The sequence below is a fragment of the Patella vulgata genome, chromosome 8 (genome assembly GCF_932274485.2).
Source record: "Patella vulgata chromosome 8, xgPatVulg1.2, whole genome shotgun sequence".
Taxonomy (NCBI): Eukaryota; Metazoa; Mollusca; class Gastropoda; family Patellidae; genus Patella; species Patella vulgata.
The window spans coordinates 24,468,110-24,491,186 of NC_065886.2; the positions used below are offsets into that span (position 1 = coordinate 24,468,110).

Below are 23,077 nucleotides of genomic sequence, written 5' to 3' on the forward strand. Positions count from 1 at the left end.
CTCAGTATTTTCCAGTATGGTTTACCCTGGTCAGTGGTGCAGAACCTGGATTTTAGGAAGATTGTCTGGTTGTTTGGGTAGCAGATGTAATTTAAAGAAGAGTACTGTAGGAAGAAATGCTGCTGTCGGACAAATTTCCCATATAGCATGGATGCCCATCTTGATTAGCCCAGTTGGCACAGAAAAATAGGACATTAAACACTTTCATCTGATTTTTTTCATAAAGCCAAAGTGTTCTGTAGGTAGGGCTGGGTAAAATATCGATATAAATCGATAGTATCGATTGGACGGCCCAGAAAAGCACTATCGATAGCGGTGGGTTACTATCGATTATCGTTCTTCGTCTATTTTTCTTGCGTCTGAAATGTCAATGTTTTCTTTCAATTAATCATAATACACCGCTCACTTAAATTACTATCAAGTATCAATGTAACACATAACAAAATTGTGACTGCTTATTGAACAGCCGTTTTCATAAATTCACTCCCATTGAAACGTTACTTTAGTTTTGAAGAAATTATTGTTGAATATCGCTAAATCGGAGATACCCGGATGTGTAAATAAAGTTAGAGTTATTTCTCTTTGCAAGCTTCAGAATTCGTCTGCCATATTGATATTTTCGCGCGCACGTACGCAATGTTTTGAATCGGAACAAGTTCATTTTGGTCCCTTAACATAATTATTTACGATATTTCCTCAATCTTAACCACGGCTGCATTATTTTATTAATAAACAACACCAATTTACGTATATATACGTGATATAACAAGTTTTATTAATGTTTTCCAAATAAATCTCCTTAGACAGGAGCAAACGATCTTTCACAACTTCGTATGGTTTTGAAGTTTGAACTTACACTGTATCCAGTCTTGATGACGACCGTGAAAATAAGTTTGTTTTCGATACTATCGATTATCGACCGACATTTCATTGCCGATTATCGATAGTAAAAATCACTATCGATACCCAGCCCTATCTGTAGGGATGATAATAAAATGTTAGATTTATGTGTTCTTAGTGAAATGGGACACAGACTGAACTGGTGCCTTAGAACCTGATTATTTCAGAGATACATATGAGTTTTAACTACATCATTTGATTTAGCGATACTGACATATACAACTCTATTGGCTTTACACCTCCATCTTTACAGGTTAGCTCATGTTTATCCATGAGTGTATGAATGGCCATCTAAAGTTCACAAGTGGCTATTAATTTTAAGCCTCCATTTTACAGTCTTAACATCTTTACAGCAGGAGCCACAGCGAATCAGTTAGTAAGAAGCTGGTGCGCTAATCAGGAGGTTTCGTGTTCTTTCCTTGTGTTAGCCGAGAAAGGACCTGGATTTTCTGTCATGGTTTCCCCGAGCAAGGAACAGTGTCTAGTCATTTGGATGGGACAAAAAAACAACTGAGGCCTCGTGTACACATTGGCGTGCACATAAAAGACCCCTTGGCAGTTGGAATTTTAACTAAATAGTAGGCTGTATGCCCTTTAAGAGTGGGGTTTCGGTTGCAAAACAATTGGACAACTTTGAAGTAGCTTAACTCACCGGTCAAAATAGCAGAAAACACATTCACTGCCATTAAAATTTTCTCGGGGAGGGAGACCTACAGTTCCGTGCACCTCACATCAAAAGCTCGCCGTAACAGACCGTTTCATTGGCTAATTCCTCACATCACCCAGATCACGTCAATGGTAACAACTCTTCCATGCAAGTAAAACGAAATTTTGAACTATAAAAAACGAAACGAAATAGGATCTGTGTTTTAATCAGATTGACTGACGAACAACATTGTTTACTTTGAATATATAGTATAAAATTAACTTATTTTTAAGATGGTACATGCATTAAAGGACAATATCTTATATCGAATTCCAACTGCCAAGGGATCGTTTACGTGCACGCCAATGTGTACACGGGACCTTGGTTTTTCGTCCCATCCGAACGACTAGACAGCTGTCCTTGTCAGGCCCTCCTTCCTGCATCACTGACAAGGGGAAACTACGCGGGAAAATCTGAATGTACTTTCTCGGCCAATGCAGGGATCGAACACTCGACCTCCAGACTAGCGTGCCAGCGTCTTACCCACTTAGCCACGTGATCCTCCTTATATCCGTGACAAATCAAAACCAATTTCGTGGAACAAACGAAAACTATGCAAAACTGTCTTGGTTTATATGTGGATTGCAAAAGATATCAGTCAACAGAATAGATCGTGATAGACTTTGTGCCAACCCAAATGTCAGAATATTATGTCCCACCGAAAATTTAAACTGTCTGGTAGTGGTAGAATGTTCATCCAGCCTGGCATTTGAAAGTTATTTCCAGGCTTGCTGAGTGTTAACTATGTAAATCATGGGTTGGATTCTTAATTTATACTTAGGGCCGCCTTTGTGACTTTTCTCCCATTTCTAAGGGCTCTCAGTGCAATTGAATTATTGTAATAAAAACAGACCAGATATTAATTAGCCCTGTAATTACTTAATTAATGCTGAGTGTATATTAAACAAAAGATAAATAGTTTGATTTGTGTAATTTTGAGCATAATAATAGATTTGGTTGTTTTTAGCATAATAATACATTAATAGTTGTTTTCCTTTATTTTGTTAATGTAGAATGGTAATGAACTGCTCTTTTCATTTTCTTTGTTTTATTTGTTTCGTTTGAATTTGATTTATCTGTTTAGTTTTTGATTGTTTAATTTTTGTTAATGAAGCTGATTCTTTTAAACTTCGTTTTTTATTTTTGAACTCTACTTGGTGTAGGTGTTCATCAGGTAATACCTCGACTGAGTTCAATATAGAGATTAGCCGGTTGATTTGTTGGATATAAACCTTTGAATAATAGCGCCTAACAGGCAGCTGTGTTTAATTATGTTCTCCTGATTTTGATTGTTTCTGTGTGTTTGAAGTATATGTTTGTGATATGCGCTTAGAAACACTTCACGTGTAATGAAGCGCTATATAAATCGAACAATAATAATATTGGTGCCAGTCATTATCACATATGTGATAGAGCTGGTTAAACACATTCCAAATATAATTTTATCTCAGAGATCATTGCTACGATAGCTGAGTAATACAGTTTTTTCTGAATCGGAAGTGACGAACGCCAAAGGAAAACACGAGTCGCCTCTCTATATAACTGACTGATGTGACGAATGATAACGGATATACGGGCGAATTTCTGCTCACTAATAATTCCTTCGGCGACCAAAAGTTGTTATATGGGACTGTAAGAGGATACCTGACAATTCAATAAAGTAATTGAATGTCATTAGATAAGTGAACACGAGAAAAATAGAAATAGTCCGTACATTCCCGTGTTTATATTCATTCTATACCTTATAAAAACATGGTAATGCACGAACTTTTTCTGTTTTTCTTTCGTGTTCACTTATCTAGTGACAGTCAATTCTTTTTATGAATTGTCAGATATCCTCTCACAGTCTCACACAACAACTTTTGGCCTTCAAAGAAATTATTAGTGAGCAGAAATTCGCCCGTATATCCGTTATCATTCGTCACATCAGTCAGTTATATACAGAGGCGACTCGTGTTTTCCTTTGGCGTTCGTCACTTCCGATTCAGAAAAACTGTATTACTCAGCTATCGTAGCAATGATCTCTGACATAAAATTATATTTGAAATGTGTTTAACCAGCTCTATCACATATGTGATAATGACTGGCACCAATATTGTCCTTTAATAAAGAAATTGGGTTTGCCACTTGGAACTATATCCAATCGTAGCTAAAAACAAGCACATCAGTAGGACCCCATGCACGACGACCTTATGTTGGAGCTATCCTCAGGGATCATCACCGTCAGCGGCGTTTGATATATGGGCTCAAGGACACCAGACATGGAGAAGAGTAGACTGGCAAAGTGTGCTTTTCAGTGATGAGAGTCGCTTTCATCTTTATCACGCTGATGGCCGTCAACGTGTGTGGAGAACATGTCTGGGATGAGATTGGACGCCGTCTGTATCGGAGACCACAGATGCACACCATTGCTGCTTTAGAAACTGCTCTTGTCCAAGAATGGAACAATTTGCCCCAGGCCTTCTTTCAAACATTGGTTAATTCCACGCGACGTCGCTGTACAGCGTGCGTAAGAGCCCGTGGAGGACACACGCGCTACTGACATCTGTGTCGTACTTTTGGTTTTGACCCCTCTGACTTTGTACCGTTGATTACAGATTAAACATCCATAAGTGTACAGATGTGTTGTTATTGATGTGTTCCCATTTGAATATTGTTCACAATAAGAAGCAAAATAAATAAGATATGTTTACAGGATCATTTTGTTATACGAAAAACTAAGTGATGCGTTTTCCATGGTGCTCAGTATATTAGTACTTATTACACATACGAAGTCCAATCAACTGAAACAACATTCATTTATCAGCAAATATTGACAATAAAGTAAATCAAGCGTTGTTTATTTATCGAAATTGATTCGGACGTTCATAATTACGGCGTATTACTACTGCGCAACTCTGGTCAGATTAGTACTTTGATTGTGTATTGCACACGAGGCCCCGCCTTTATGTGTTACAGACGTAAATTTAAAATGTCGGAAAAAGCAATTAATCTACTGTCGCTTTGATTTAAAAAGAGGGGATTTGTACCCGTTTCAGGTAGGATTATATGCTTAATTGTAGTTGGATGTGGCAGAAATATTAACAATAACAATAATCAATCGCTGTTTTGATTACAAATATTGTCAATTTTGTCAACAAATGCCGGCTGCGAATCGCTCCCGCATGTGCTACGTAGAAGTTAATAGTACCATTTCTTTTCTCGAAACTGGCGGTTGAAAGATAAGGTTTGTTATCTAAGACATTACATACAAAACACGAAATTTAAACGAAATCAAAAGCAGTGGCTGATTGAATGATGATCACAATAATTGCCAATGGCACACTAGCTGCAATTTTTATCCGTGATAATCTGGATGAACTTTAGAACTCGGCCAATGCCGGGATCGAACACCCAACCTCCAGGCTAGCAAGACAGCGTCTTACCCACTTAGCCACCGTGACCCCCCTATTCGAGGCTTTGCGCAAGTAAAATTAGATTCAACTGCAAAATATTCAACACATATCTTCACAGTTTGCATGGAAATGGCTGGGGCTATTTGCCACATGTGGTAAGACAATCCGGAGACTATTTGCCACATGTGGCAAGTCTCCGTACCGCAATGATCAACCGATTTCAATGAAACTTACAGAATATGATAACATTAATAATATCTCAGAGTAGGCAAAATTTCGACCACTTACGGTTAGCGGTTTCGGAGATATCAGGTTACCACACATTTCATGTGGCACGGCTACAGACCGCAAAGACCAACCGATTTCAATGAAACTTGCAGATTATAATTACATTAATAATATCTCAAAGTAGCCAAAATTTCGACCATTTCCGGTTAGCGGTTTCCGAGATATCAGGTTACCACACATTTCATGCGGCACAGCTACAGACCACAATTATCAACCGATTTCCATGAAACTTACAGAATATGATAATATTAATAATATCTTAGAGTAGGGAAAATTTCGACCACTTCCGGTTAGCGGTTTCCGAGATATCAGGTTACCGCACATTTCATGTGGCACGGCTACAGAACGCAATTACCAACCGATTTCAATGACACTTGCAGATTATGATGACATTAATAATATCTCAGAGTAATAATTTCGACCACTTCCAGTTAGCGGAATGGTTTATTATATGTTAAGCTATGTACAGTACAGTTTGGGGTCAGTGTTATTGGAAATTAAGGGAGTTATAGGCCAGTAACTTTTTAGTCAATTGACTACTAAACTTGCCCAAGGAAGGCCTTAGGACGGTCCACTACTGTTCCTGGAGCAAGACGGAAGACATCAGTATTGGAACCATTTCTAATGGCACACTTGCTAAATGTCCTCATTAGACCGGAGGCTCAGCGCGCGGGGGGAGGGTGTCCATCAAATGGGCACAAAACCAGACCCAACTTTGTATTTTGCGTAGAATACAATGCCGAGTGGTAATCAGTCCGCCGTTGGGGCGTTTTCGAGATATTCGGGGTCAAAGGTCAAATGAGTTCATTTTCACTGAAAGTGAATGCGCAGTCATTCTTGTATTATGAAAAGAAGCTGAAAATGCTCGAAAGTAATCACAGTTTCAATAAAATGTAAACTTGCTAAATTCACCTTTAGTCTGAGTGACCCTGGAGGTCAAAAGGTGAAATTTACCTTTTTTTGCACTAGGAAGATTTAAAGCAATAAAATGTCAACGTAAAATATTAAAACTAAAGCGAAACCTGTTCTAATTAATAATAGGAACATTTAAAATTTATCTGTAGAGGTTCTTAGTGGAGACTCATTAAGTCGCATTGATGTCATCTTTATCACTAATTGTAGCGGCCTAGCGAATATTCACTGCTGATCAGTGTGGGTGGCTGTTTGGTATCATGTCATGGTGAATTGAAATGGAGTTTAACATCCATCTGTTCTGCTCCGACTGGGCTAATGAAGATGGGCTTACGCCATATGAAAGGGGACATCACGACATGATACCAATCAGCCACCATAGTTGTGAGTGCTTTTTGATGTAGCATGCCACATCCTTTGCTTATTCAACCCCAAAACTTCGTCCTTAATCCGGGTGCTGTTAACATTGCGATAATGCAACATAGAAAAATTTAAATGTACTTCGGCATGTACATTATTATCTTAGTCTGTTAATGCGGAGATGTGAACATCTTCGAGCCGCCAAAGCTACAAATTATTATGGTAATAAATATATATATATATAAGATTTTATTGGCACTTGATGTTTGTTAACTTTATTTCGAATCCGGGTGCTGGAATACGAATGAGAGATTCCGCTCGGCCAATAGTAGATGGTTCTAAGGACTTCCTTTGCGCAAGTTTTGTAATCATTTGATTTCCAATTAAACTGACCCCAAATGCTGCTGCACATAGCTTAAGATATAATGAGCCACAAATATTAACTTTTTTCCTCCGAAAAAAATTAAATTCTAAATCATTTTTTTATTTATTAAAAAAATAAATAAAGACGTTTGATGTATTTGTAGGTAAAAATTATTTCCTATTTTGGTGAAAATGTGTATTTAAATGAGTAAAATGCGCCATTCTGCTCGAATCAGTAACGTCTTATGTAAACAATGCACGCGCCATTGAGCCAATTGTTGACGCCGCGTGATATGACGTCATGTGTTGAAGGCAGTCAACTTTTACAGAGATATTAGAATACTTTTGTAATACTTTCGTAATACTCTGTGAAACAGATTGCTACGCGATATGTCTTTTGTTTTAAAAATGTCCGTCAATCCAGATTTAGAACACTCACGTGATTAAACTTCATCTCAAACTACAGAAAAACTCTTGGGTAACTATTTCAGTGATCCACACTTTACTAATTGTAGCAGAATTACTTATTTCCATGCAACGTGACAATATAGGCCTATGTGATAAGAATTTGACGTGTGAAGAATCGAAGAATGTATTAATTGTAGCGGCGCGCAAGACAGACAGCTCTACAATATAGCAATTACGTTGCTCATTCTAATATTCCAGTATATGACTCTTTATAAACGTTGGAGATGATCCGGATTCTAAAAAGAATACTTAAACATGTCATTAGGTTTTAAATTAAGACGTCACAATACACGAGCTAACTATGACGTCAAACGATTGTTTTGTCATTTAGATTTTAACCGTTGAGAGAAAGAGCCTTTGTGATAATTCTGTGATATTAATAGATAATTGAATGTTTCTATTTTGTAAGTATATGGTTGTATTTTTAAAGATTCACAAAAGATCTTGTCCTTGTTTAATGAAAACGTTGTGACTGCAGGCTAATATAAAACTTCCATCCCAGAATAAACATATTGATTAACAATAGACAACTCTAAAGTATGCAAAAACTATAAATATCTCGCATCTTAGATATAAAAACCTTTAAAGCAACTTATCAATTTTAAAGGAGCTAAACCTCTAACTCGGTATTATCCATAATATTCGAAATTAAAGAAAAACTTGATTTAGAAGTCAATATTGGCCTATTTCAATCAATAGTGATGTTATCTTGCCGTGAAAATATGGGATCCTAATATTTAAGATACAGTGAGCATTTTGAAATCAGTACACGACAAAATAATGATAAAAAAACGTGTAGAATGGCCAAAGAGGCGTAAACGACCACCGATTAAATTGGACTGTTGACGTATTTCACCGAACATAATCAATTAGAAATTAAAATTCTGTTTTTAAAAAAATTGAATCTAAATCACTTTATATATTACATTAATATGCGCCTTTAGACCCATATTCATTTATTTTAAGGTTCCAAAGAATCTATACGCCCTTTAAAGAGAAAACGCCGTTATTTACATTAATTTTGTCACATAACGACACTAAGTAAAGTTTAAAAATCTTAAATGTATTACAAATATAAATAAATGTGATTGCTGGAAAACAATACTTATTTATTTACTGGGGTGAAAGAGGCTAGATCTGTCCAAAATGTTAAAGTCTGTAACTTCACTCTAAGCATCAGGTATTTCACAGTGAAAAGATATTGGCTCGGGAAATCAAGTTGTCATGTTTTGAGATTCTTACAATTCCAACTACACTTGATGTTAGTTCATTGGGGGACGCACCAATCTAATTAAAATATAGATCTATATTTCGTTTCGTTTTTTATACTTTCGATGGCCTACACTACATGTAGATCTAACAAGTTATAGTGGGAGTTCACGTTCTACGACGTCAGGTACCAAGCAAGCGACATTTGTCCCGATTACGTCAGTCATTCGATTAACCAATTAGCGACCGCCATGTATTTTTTTTTTATCTACTTTTGCTTTGTTTTGATTTCTATTGCCGCTAATGTCTACCCACAGTTCCGCGCAAAAAAGGTCAAACGCTCGATTCGACAGACCATTTGATTGGCTGACCCCTCATCATTTCAAGCAGAGTTAAATAACAACGCTTCCAGATCCAAGTGTAGTAAAGACAGTAAAATCGAAATTTTGAACTATAAAAACGAAACGAAATTGGATCTGTGTTTTAATCAGATTGGGGGAAGCACATTTTTTGTTTCATGAACTTAAGATTGCAGTTTGGAAAAACCAAAGGGAAGAATCTAGAACAGTGATTTTCCACCTTTCAGTGATTGGCTCCTTTCCTTACAATAACTGGAGACTTTAAAATATTTCACGCGGTTTTAATTTATGACGTCACAATAAACGGACCCATTATGGCACCAAACAACTGTTCTTTCCTCGAGAGTTTTGACTTTTGTTGACATCAGGACCCTTTATTATCATGCTTTTGAGCCAAGTTGGTTGGTAAATAAAATTTGTATTTTTTTTGGGTGATTGATATGTAGTTTATCACCCCAAACAACAAAAAAAATGTCATATATCTTATGAACACAACTTACAGTGCTCGCTTTAAAATGTACATTTTATAGTACTCAACGCCCTTAAAGCTTTGTTAACGTAATGTATTAACGTAATGAAAGGATACACTCTGTGTGTTTCTTCAATAAATAATGTTTATGTGTAATTTGACCTAGGTACATCGATTAAAAAATTATGGTTTGAAAGGAATAAAATAAATGAGTATCATAACATTATAGTGTAGGGTATCAGGTTTCGACATGCATATTCTGGTAGATTCTCTCACTGTCATCACTTGCCCGAAAGGGCCTATTTAACCTTCCTTCAGTTTCAATACGTACATTGAATTCGATTTTTTTCCAAGTGAGTAAACTTTGGGATACCAATATTCTTCATATACGTATTTAAAGGAGAAATCCCAGATATAATAAAACCGACTAATTATGTGGTTAACTTAGGTAATTATTAAATCAGAACTGTGTACATTTTGCAAACAAGAAACATAAACGTTTACATGTAGAAGCATCTTAGCAATATTAAGAACCAGGTTTAAACTCAATACAACCAATGAATTTGATTACATGTTTATTTCGCACTGATACTGAATACAATAAAATTCCAAATTATATACATGTATTAATTTTGAACAACGAATTAAGGGACCATTGTTCATAATCTGTTGTGGTGAGTGCAGTTATAGTTAAGCTTTCAAAGCACTAAATTCTCGACTAGAATGCTCTAGTTTCGAAACCTGGCGTGAGCCGAGAAGAACGTTCCGGATTTTTCAAACCCGCTCTCACCAAATTTTACAATTCTGTCCCATTTTAATATCAACGGGCAATTAACTCATGTGATAATATGTTCAATTTTAAAAATCTGGCTTTTTACAGATTATTAATACATATCTATCCTCATTTATTATTATTTATTTTAAATCTCTATATATAACGTGAATTTCATAAAAGAATGTCTGGCATATTCTAAATGGACATCGAGCAACTTTGCTTAACTGCCGAACAATAATTAGTCGCATACAAAAGCCTATTTACCAAAGTACACCGTATAATGACAGCTAAAAGATGAAAAAAGAAGAGTGACAATATAAATTTTCAAATCGCTTTAGATCGAAAGTCTTGGGATTTATCAGAACAAAACAGGTTTGGGTTTTCATCATATTGTACAAACGGTCTAACTTACAAATTAAACAACTTTGAAACCGGGATAGCTTTCCGGTTTTCGAAAGCCTGATTCTGGATACCATCCATTCTGCTAGAATGTACAATCAGATCCATTCTATGTCACTTTTAAAACACCTTCATAATTACAGGAAAAAAACATACATATTGTATATCATGTAAAGATAAAAAGTATTTGACACCAAATCCACACATTTGAATGTAAAGTTAAGGGGGGAGGGGTATCTTCATAACCAATATTTCATAGTAAATAGCAAAGGTTAATAAATCCTATATAATATCTTGTCTATGTTATTTGTTTAACGACTCATATTAGTAGAAATAAAATAACTATTTATTACCTGTTTTATCTATGACAATAAACTGGTTTTAATGCATCTGTTGTTTGCTTTGACGCTGTTCACCAGCACGAATAGAATAGCTGGGGAATCAATATTCGTCATACAACAACTTTCACTCTTCTAAATTTGCATTTTCTCTGCGACTACCAATAACATTTATTCTTAAAGAGCAGTAGCTTTAAAAGGTATACTTCGTTCTTTATGTTGTTTAAAACAATAGCGACAGCCGTCCTTGTTATTTGTTCCGACTTCAATTTCCCAGTCAAAGCAGAACAATAGGACATTCAGCCACATACCATTTCATTTGTTATTTGTTGCTTAATTGTGATAATACTTCGGTCATTTTGAGACAGATATTTATGTGTTTTATGGACATCGGCGTTTGTCGCTACCCATTCTCAAATTCCAACTGCCAAGGGTTCTTTACGGGCACCTCAATGTGGATCTTGTGCTTGTGTTCTAGTCCTATACGAACGACTATACACACTTTCTTGGTCATCCCTGCAGTCGCTACTTCTAAAAAGTGAGAACTGGGTCTGTGCCGCGATTCGTATACGGGACATTCTATTCGAGAGTTTAATAACCTGCGTTCACAAGATGGCCCCGGTCTAAGACAGATAATATGCTCCTTGTAATTCATGTAATTGTCATCATATTAGGCTTTTAGGATATGGACAAAATTTAATGGTTAGTCTATACTCCACTTTATGAGAATTAATCACTCGCATTACAATTTTGGGAGTCATAGTGGCCCAGTGAGTAGGACGTTGGCTCGCCAACATGGAGGTCCCGTGTTCGATCCCTGGATTGGCCGAGGAAGTTCATCGGGATTTTTTGCAGCGTGGTTCCCTCTTGTCAGTGATCTGGCAAGGTACAACAAATAGTCGTTCGGATGGGACGAAAAACCGAGGTCCCGTGTACGCATTGGCGTGCATGTAAAAGAACCCTTGACAGTTGGAATTCGTAATAAGAGTAGGTCGTAGCGCCACCATCCTTGCAAAATTTCCCCCATTATAGCACACTGCATGGCGTATGCCCCGTCTTCATTAGTCCAGTAGGAGCAGAACAGTAGGACGTTAAACCTCATTTCATTTCGCGTTACAGTATGTCAGCATTTACATGGTGTCAAATTTTATAAAATTAAGGTCAAATCATTTCAAATTATTATTAAAATAAAATGTTTACTGAATTTTATTGGTTTCCATATGTAGAAATCTTGTTCGTGTTTATAAACGACCCTCTTCTATCGATTGAGAAGTCGGTCTGGATTGCGCCTGTTCTTTAGGCAAACAACTACATAATTTACTACATCTAGTGGCAGATATACGTCCAGCTAGAAACTGACGTGTGTTGGTGTTGAAACAAAATGAAAAAAAAATAAATACACCCTGGAGACCGTTCAGTAATATAAAACCGTACCACAATAATCTCATATTTAAGAAGGATGCAAGAAATCCAAACATCCACGTAAATCCCATAATTGACGATAATTTGACGTACATTAGACATCTTTTCTTATCTCGCAATCTGCTCACAATATTTTCAGACATAGACACCGTCTTCTCAATTGAATACAACGTGAGAGCAAAACAAACGATGTTTGTCGCCTGACTTAGACCAACTGGTACAAAGAAGGCAAAGATGTAGCCATTTGTATCGGCCATCCAGCTACATGATGTCAGACCATATTTGACATGAATGTGATCACCAGGAATGGCATCCATGGTGAAACAAATAGTGACAATAGCAAAAGGAAGAAGTAGACAAACCAATAAATACTTTTTGAATGCGCTCTCGGAACAGGCAATGAATTTGTCATGGAATGTAATTAGCATGTTAATAGCCTGAGAGCTCATCCACAAAAATGCCGAAAGCCAGCTGTAGTGTGTCAGTGCAGCAATGTATTTGCAAATATGAACCCCCATATTAGGGAAAAAAAGCATTCCATGACCAAAAATTAATGAGACGGATACACCAATAGTGAGCTTACCGGGCAATTTGCACAAATCCTGAACACTGGAATACACAATAACAGTTAAAATCAAGCAGAAAATTGAAATCCCAGAACATACCCAAGAAACATACTGCTGAACATTATTGAGATCAAAAAATGAATGGCTTTCATTTGGGTCATAGCAAACAAAGGCTGAACCATCTTTGATGTAGAACTCGGATTTGTTGAACTCCAGCAAGTAACCTAATATCTTCAGAGCCCCATCTTCTATGATGTATTCTTCTGCGTAATATTTTCGTAAAGGAAAGGTGCATTTTAACACATCATGCACTTCTGGAGAGGCACAAACACAGATTTCAGTGAAAGTAAATATTGATTTAATAGGATCAATAGTCATATCAAACAATATATTGTCAACCGGATACATACTCGTTCGATTTTGCTCAACATGATATACTTTAGCATACATGGTTTCTTTAACAAAATGGACACCTGACTTATTAAAACAATCAAAGTCACCCTGTTGACACAATAAGTTTAACGAGGCGGTGTCATGGTAATTGGTAACTCGTAACAATGAAAATCCATTGAAATAGATTTCTAAGTTCCCTACTTGTTCTAGCAGATCTGTCACCAGCATTCCCGTGGAGTTGAACAGTACCTCGATGGTCTCATTGTTGCCCCCATTAGAGTCAATAACCAAATTATCCAGTTTAAGAACAATTTCAGGGAATAAACTGTCAAAAAGTTGTAGTGGGAATGTAATGAATACCGTATCAGAAGCTTTTGGTAACGGTTGTGAAATAGCGGGGAGAAACATTGTTTCATTATCATGGCATACCCCCAATTTGGCATACTGGCCGAACGGACAAACAAATTCTCTACATTTCTGAAATAAAACATCAAAGTTCTCGTTATCTAAACAAATATCACTCGCTTTGAATAATTCTCCATTAATTTTTATATTAACTTCCGGTACTCTAGGAAGCTCAAATAGAACACTGAAAGGTATTCCCGGTAATGTAATGTTTTCAGGACTAATTCCCACTGAAACAACGAGAAGACTAAACCTACAGAGTACACAAGACGCATCCGATAAGTAGTCATCGCCATTTTGAAAATTTGACAGACAGTTACGACAGCCATTCTCCAGAATGTCCGTTTTGTTTAGGCTGTATACTACAGAAATTTGTGGTTGCTCGAAAAATCGCCGACATGTTCCTTCCTTTATTCCAACTTCTATATCTTTCCATTTATACTCACTGATATCTGTACAATGCATGGCAATGGTCCAGGGATTGAGATTCTCGAGCCCTTTCGATTCTGGTAATCCGTGGCAAAAAGCACAATAAACATTCTGAAATGTGACCATGAAGTAGTCAATCGGCAACAGCTCGCCATTTGTAGGTGTTTCGCAAAGTAGTTTGAAATCTGGATTGAAATCGAATTCACTGGGACACGTATCTATAAGTGTGATGCCTATGGTACCATTTTCAGTTGGTATAGGCTTACAGTTACTGTATCTTACTAAATATTCTAGTAGAATTCTAACATCCATAGAACTTATAGAATACTGTTCTAACTGTAAAATTGTGGTATTAGATTCTAGATTTAACTGCTTATTAAAAAGGGAATCAGCACATATATCAAAACCACGCATCCAGCAACGACAGTCGTCTATTGAAAGATTTGGAAATTTCGGGACTTCAAAACAATCAACGATACCATTCGCTTCGGTGCAAAAATTTGTTGTCTCCGTGGTATCTGAAAAAGGAATGTCAAATCGTGCATTAGGTTTTGCAATAACAAGTTCTTAACATGAAAAGAATAATATTATTTAATACTTACCAACCACGTCTATATCTGTTAAAATAAGTAAAATGAAAATAATCATTTTGCTAGTAAAGTCGTCACACCTTTACTTGCAGAGAATAAAAATAGAAAATCATACATCTTAAATAGTAGACGTATTTTATGACGATGGAATAAAATGAAGGCCACGTTCATTCGTCCAAAAGGCAGCGCAAATCTTCGGTCGTTTTGAGTTATGGTCAATTTTTATTTCTAGGTTTACGTGTGTAATGCCAGGTGGAGAAGGTTTGTCCGGGCAGTGGTGTGTACACGTGTACCACCCTGGTGACTAGACACACTACTACTAGTCATCCTGGCGAGCGTCAACAATGAAAGCCGTGTTTGAAAATCCCTACGTTTCTTTTCGGTCGGATGAAACCCTGGACATTTCTGTCGAGAGTTCAGGCCCCGTACAGTTCGACTACAACGCCCAGTCCATTTTTATTTAGTTCAATCTAGTCACATGTACTTGTCTATGTGTTTATCTCTGGAGATGTTTTAATCTAGATTTCAGTATTTCTTGATATTTGAAGCTAAACAGTTGTCCCCCCTACCTCCACACACGCACACACACCCCCACACACACACCCCACACACACCACGCTTATGCCACGCTAGTGCCGTTTCACATAATATGGAAGCAAAATGGTTGTTATTAAACATGGCCCGTATCATGACTAATGAAAGATTTTAGTATTAGTCTCTCCCAGTCATAGCTATTCTGTATCAATGAAAATAACGTTTAATATTTTAATGCAGTGTATCAGTCCAATAATGACGATTGATATGAAATTTGATCTACGGACATCGATTAACAAATTAAAGAGCAGAAATCAAAACGTGTTATAAAATTCTGTTCGCAGATCTATAAAAATTTATTGACAATACATACAAAAAGCTTTCTGCCATTAGTAGCTCATCAAATTTCAATAAAATAAAATAAATGACTGTCATAACATGGTATGACATATCCGGTCGTTTTAATACAATGATTTTCGTTTCTGAAAGGGCCTATCTGGCTTTGCTTCATTTCAGACAATTTCCAAAATACCAACCTCCAATTATCATGGACTGGGTTGGATTCTGATATCTCGATCTGCTATCATCTTGGGTCATTCCGTTATACTTTCGTGTTTTTTTTATTCTTTCCCAGCGAGTAATAGATAGTTTAAGGGTTTGCCATACCCGTTAGCAAATACGTTGAAAAGTCGCGTTTATCAGGCCACTCAATGAAAGTATGCGTTTGATTTACATAATTAAAGGGGCATGTGCTGATTTTGCTCCAATAGCTAGTGAAAAATGGGACGTCTCCTGTAAACTTTTTGGATCTCGTTTTGTCGGTCATTTATAGTAGCTAAGTCTCGAATTCAATATCATCCAAAGTCTTCGACATTGAAAACACGACATATTTGTCAATTTAAATCAACATTGGTGTTGCTATCTTACCGTGAAAAGATGGACTTCTGATATCCAATATTCAAGACAAAATAAAAATTTTAAAACTGGCACACGAATGACGTGCCAGAATGCTTTCGAGTGCCATTTGTAATGAAGCAACTCGATGAACAGGGCTAAACATACCCCACAGGAGAATAATACTACCGGTGTAGACTGGAATAACCAGACGTCAATGCAAATCATTTTATATACATTCATAATACATTATTATATGCGTTCCGACCAATTTGCGCCCATGTCCAGGTGCAAAATAATAGCGATTTAGCTGCTTTAAAACAAATTATGGACAGAAATCAAATTTGAAAAAAAATAAAACAAATGGGACCCCAAAATATTTGAGACAAAAAAAAACAAATCAACATAGACAAAAAACAATGGCTAAAGCTTGCGCTGCCGAATAAAATACGAATGAGGGGCGAAAGTTTTTTTAGTCTTCCTCTCCCGTTTCCTACCTTTTGCATGGCGAGTTTTGTTGGCTTTTTGGTGTAAAATCGAAGAAAGGGGTTTGGAAATACATTTTCCGCAAGGTTTTGGTGAATATTCTTGATTTTGAGGCGGAAGGCTACGGGAGTTGAGAGGTTGGTTACGTTGAAATGTAGTGCGGAAAATTGCATGTTTACTTGCACTTTACTTCAAGTTTGTGCATATCAAGATTTCCATGGTGAAGCTCATACGTGCTTTTAAGCAAGAGGTTTCCACATGTTGCTCCATCTGTGGTAGAAAGCATTCTACCCAACGAAAATTTTGGAAAAATTTAAAGTCTGCCTAAGAGACGAGAATTAACATGTTTAAAAACTCAATAAGAAAATCATTAGTGATCTGTGGCCAGATGTAGGGTACCGGAATCTGCCGAGGTTTGGCGAGTGGATTTTCTTCTTGATAATTAAAACACCCGATTACCTAGTCGGTGACCTTGTTATTTTCAAATTTTGAAAACCCATCAACACAATGATAGACTACTGTCCGCGTACAAGTTATATTTATAGCACAGTTTTCATGAGTTAACAGATTTAATCACAGAGGCCGTAGGCCGAGGTGTTAAACCTGTTAACGAATAAAGCGTGCTATAAATGACTTGTAACATTGACACATGCTCAACATGCTCATTGTTATTGCACAGAAAACCCACCCACTTCTCTATATGATTTCTACTAAAACTGGCGTAAATAAGGAAAAGTGTGCAATATCATTGAAAATGTCTAGTTATTGCGCGGTTGAGCTCCAGCCAGTCTACTAGAGGAAAAACAATCTGCTTATGCAACTAAAAGAACGAAAGAAGATTTCCCATCCATGTTACAATAGTATTTAATTAATGAGCATGCCATAAATTAATCATTGTCGTTGGAAGAATTAGTATAGGAAACAATAAATGGGAAGATAAGTACTGTTCAAACTTTTCCAGATTGACTGTCGATTCGTTTATCTAAACTTGGCAAATAAAATTTTACTTCAGTTATCTCCGATCCAATTTTAACTGCCTTCCCTTAAAATATCGACGTTAATTTTCCGTAATACATTCAACATGCACCATACTCCATGATAGTATAGGATTCCAGTCAGCAAAAAAAAATAATCTTTTGATACCTTTTCGGTTATTATAGTAACCACTTTACAACTAAATTGCAGTAAAAATAAAGTCATACATTTTGACAGTATTCCGTCATATGATTCCATCTTTCCAATGTCGGAAAACAAACATTAAACTTTTGCGTCCTTAGATAAAGCCAAAATTGGATTATAATTATAATCTATTTTGTATTCCTGCATCGACAAACTAAGTCAAAATTAACAGAAAACAAAATCAACTTTGCGACTATTAGGCAAATATAGCAACACCGCCACCGCACCCATAGATGCATCGTCTACGTTAAATTTCATATTTATATTCCACCTAACATGGCTGCTCGCCGAAATCCATAGATATTATGCTAGATTTACGTTCGGATATACCGTACAATATAATCGATAATCGACATAAATATGTTAGATACATGTTTGCTTTCTTTATTCATTCCAGAATATAACAAATTGTTTTATGTACACTCACGATTTAAAGAAGATAAGCTGATAGACTTCGGCCAAGGGCATAAATCTGTTTGACTCTTAATTCATTTTAAAATGCTTGTTGTTGGTGCTCGCGGTATTCAAATTTCAACAGATGTCTGCTCGCGCTCAAGATAAAGTATTCAAATTTTAAATCCACTAGTTCTTGACATACAGTGTAAAATATTCAGTTCAAAATAGTGTTTATAAGTTTTAGATTAATGTCAGACATAAATGGTGCTGAAGATCGTGCATAGGAATAATAATAATTGCCAAATATAATAGTCTAATTCATTAAGCTGGTTTTTAAACAAATATGGTTGAGACCTTGGGTCCCGTTCGGTTAAAATAGAGATTTTGCTTCGTGTACTCAAATTATAATTAGTGTAAAAAGTAAATTGAAGTTGGGGTGTCTGTAGCACGAAGTTTCATTATATTTTAATGTCTATTCAAAAATGGCTATTTAAAGCTAATAACAAATCCATAGTTACTGAAACACCCTTGATAACTTTACAATGCCGGGTTTTGCGTGGTAAATTGTGTGATAATATGCTTTATTGATCCTTAACCATCTAATGTGGAACCGATTGATGGCAACTCATACTATATAAAGCACCGCTTCAGCAAATAAGACGTTATCTTGCAGAATATCAAAAACATAAGAGGTAAGTCAAATGTAATATTTACAAATTTCGTTATACTTGGGTATTAAAATTTAATCGTAAAAATAATAACAATTCGACTTGGGTGTTTGAAATAAATATCTGCACATTTTAATTTGGGAACTATTTCTAAGATTCAGGAAGTCTAAACGAAGTAGATGGGGGTTCAAAAATGAAAACACGGTTAAGTACCACTGAGCTTCCAGGAGTGTAATATTTTAAGAGAGACCCATATCCCAAATCTTATCATTATTATTGTTAAATGCAATGTTTAAAGGGGCTGTAAATGTGTTAGGTTTAGGTAAGAATAAAGTATTCAATTTTATTTAAATTTATTTCGAAAGATGAAACGGTTAAATCGCAACATCATCTTTGTCTAAAGACCTAAAATATTCAACGAAATGACATTGTCCTAAATTATTGACCCAAATCAAAGCGATCTATAGTCATTTTTAAAGGGACACAATGATGAAACGGTTAAATCGCAACATCATCTTTGTCTAAAGACCTAAAATATTCAACGAAATGACATTGTCCTAAATTATTAACCCAAATCAAAGCGATCAAGTCATTTTTAAAGGGACACAATGCTGAAACTTCAGAATTGTACCTAACAACGAGGGGGTACTATTGAATAAAAATACATAACTTCCTCGTCTCGTGACACCTATACTGTTTTACCTTATTGACATTTTCAAATTCACTGGCAATCCAAGAAGACCGGTGTTATACGCGCCCCGAAACTCATTAAGCCCCATATTACTTAATGCTCATAGGAAATTCTGATAAAGTACATTGTATATCAAGTAACACAATATTTTTTTTATCTAAACTATATACTACTCAAGATCCAGCTGATCGGAATGTAAGTTATCAATAAATCGATACCTTTCTTATCAAGGAAATACTTGAGTGTATGACGTAGTTAAATTAACTGTGTGTGATTTCCAGTTTTCGGAAAATATCAAATTGCTCCCGGCTTAATCCAATCTACTCAGATTGACGACTTAACATTTGCCCGAAAATTTTCTTTGTCATCCGAATTTTCAGAATGAATCAATCATTAACTAAGACGAGTTTTCCACAAAGCTCCACTTAAGTATTATAGAATTCAAAACGTAAACCGCGCACGATTTCATTTTGCAATTATACAGTTATCTGTGCCCGAAAAACGGAAATACATTGCCCAAAAACTGGACGGTTCACCGAATCTTGGGGAGCTGTGGCTTCCTAGCACCCAGATCACCCCACCCCATCCCACGGCTCCTACGCCCGTGTATATGAACATATGCTTTCATTAATTGGAATTATATAAAGCTCAAACTAATGTTTAGCCCTGTGTCTATTTTAATTAACATGTTCTATACATTGAAAACGGTTATTGATTCTTTAATTGGTGGGGGGGGGGGTCTTTGTCGATACTATTATACATATCATTTCACAACACCTAGTAATCATTAGGTTTTATTGACACAGTATTAAATACTGAACATGGTAAGAGCTATGATAGCAATATCACATTAAAAATGTTTTTCCTTGACTTCTCAAAATATTTATCTAAAGCTCTAATACAAATTGTTTATATAGGAGAATAATTGGTCATTAAAGCTGGAATCGCATTATAAAAATAAATTAAAATATCTTTACATTTAAAACAAATGTACGACATATAACACAGCACGTTGATTCAATTAACCCGGCAAACATGGTCTATTCGGGGGTAAAATAGTTGCAACGACCACATAATGCAGAAATATTACCTTACTTCGCGCTATTGACAGTTATACGCTTCCAAACAATACCTATATGTCGACTTCTAAAGCGCGTAGAATCGCAATATGGTTCAATAGTGCGATAGATACCACAATATTATTAAGGTAATATGTCAATGTATTTTGATAATATGGGATTTGATGAGTCGATTTTGTTGTGGTTTTAGCAAAAATGTGTAACTTCTGTGGCATGGTGCTACGATCGCCTCAAAGTGGGGTAGTAACTGCTGCGGGTAACCCTTTCACAAACCAATGCCGTTTGTCGATGCGATTGTCAAATCAACATTATCACATATACTTTTTCATTTTAATTTGATAATGTCCAGCAGTATTTAAAACATTTTGCACATAACCATTGAGTATTTGTTTATCAAAATCCTGCTTACCATTCATTTATATATTTTAGGTCCTGAAAAGAGAAACAATTAATAATGAGCAGAAACGAGTGTTGCCAGGAAACGGCATCTAATGGTGGTGAGGGTGGTCAACTTATGCCGTTACCTAAACTTGTGCCGTCAATGATGTTGATAACAATAATGATTATTCTGGCTGTAGGGGGCAATTTGCTGGTAATAATATCCTACTTTAAAGACCAGAAACTACACAACGCTCATAATTTATACATTTTTCATCTGGCCATTACAGACTGTCTTCTAGGCCTGATTAGTATGCCATTTTATGCTGCCTATACGGCTCTTTTGTGGAGTTGGCCTTTTGGGAAAGTTTTCTGTAAGATATACATGTTATGTGATTTTACACTGTGTCTTCAATCAGTGTTATTGATTATCATAATTAGCTGGGACAGATTAATTCTCGTCCAATCAGGGGCACAATACTACGTCAAGGAATCTCAAAACGTGGCTCTGGTAAAAGTGACAATCTCATGGACGTTTGCGTTTTTGCTGTATGGCCCAGCTATCATTGGCTATGACTACTGGGTTGGTTATAGTTTGGTGGAAGAAGGTGATTGTGACGTTGAATTCTTTGCAGACTTTGGTTTCACCTTGGCTTCATCGCTAATAGAGTTTGTCGTCCCTTTTACATCTATTGCCTTTATCAACACACTCGTTTACTTACAAATCCGAAAACGACAACGAATAAGGGAGGGTTTAACGATAAAACCGAAACCAGAGCTAAAATCCGTTTCCGACAATTCGGAAAAAGAGACTACCAATAGCACCAACGTTACAACCGTTGCAACGATTTCTGGAAACAATCACCAAATGTGTGCTTCTGATAACAAGAAGAATACCAACTTCAACAAAGAACACAAATCGCACAAGGATCTGAAGGCTGCAAAAGCTTTGTCCATCTTAGTAATAGCCCTGGCGGTATGCTGGATACCGTACACCGTTTCGACAATTGTTATAGCCTTTAGCCCAAACTCGGTCGACGAAGATTTGTACGAAATCCTCAACTGGCTCCTGTGGTTTAAGGCCTCTATCAATCCGTTTCTGTACGCTTTTAAGAGTGACAGATTTCGAGAAAATTTTGTAAAGATTTTACCGTTCTTGAGGTATGCTCTGAAAATAAAAAAACGTGTCTATTGAATGTGATGTTGCGATACTTTGCAATAGTAATATTTTGCACATTATGCACAACATCATAAAATCTATATTTTGAGAATATTCTTACTAAGGTATTATAAATATATCGACTGATCGAAATGCAACTTCAGTATGTCGTGACAAACAATATACATTTAAAATAATTGGGTTTATTCCGAGTAAACCTATTAGAATAATCGCCATGACATCCTCACGAATAATATAAATACGGAAGTATTTGAGACAGATGCAAACCAGGTCAAAGCAGGTCAAATCCTTATATGGTTCTTTGTTTAGCGGCAAGAACATCGACTTATCCATGTTAAACAAATATTTGTATCCAGGCATTGGAATTTCGTGTTATCGTACCTTTACAAGATCAGACTATCTAACATCATCAATGGCAACTTATGAAGTCTTTATGTCTCAAGATATTTACAAGCTACCAAATGTACTGAACCCAATTTTCACAGAAAATTTCGTGTAAACTGATTAAAAGCTGCACACGAGTTCTATAGTGATTTACAAGAACAACCCCAACCTGCTTCTATAACCCATTTCATAGCAAGATATGTGTTGACTTTTCAAAGAAATAACAACTGGTCGGTTTTCTCTGTATCGCCATCAATGCATTGATTGGCACTCGAATCTATAATCACGTTTTTTTTTAGATCAATGTTTATACTATACGATAATAACAATTTGATTCAATTTTTCTTAAATTAAAATTGCGATATAACTTTGTATGTCATGGAAATTTGATATATCTTACAAATTAATGAAAATCGCGATACAAATTAGACAGGTACTAAATTTTATTTTGGTCGCCTACTT

At 36.1% G+C, this 23,077-nt stretch overlaps 1 protein-coding gene across 1 annotated transcript; it reads left to right on the plus strand.

Moving 5' to 3' along the window:
• Positions 1-21,217: 21,217 nt before the first annotated feature.
• Positions 21,218-22,246, plus strand: LOC126830483 (histamine H3 receptor-like). Its single transcript, XM_050560871.1, has 2 exons — positions 21,218-21,848; positions 21,966-22,246. Exons 1-2 carry the CDS (start codon positions 21,218-21,220, stop codon positions 22,244-22,246), a joined length of 912 nt encoding a protein of 303 aa, XP_050416828.1.
• Positions 22,247-23,077: the final 831 nt, after the last annotated feature.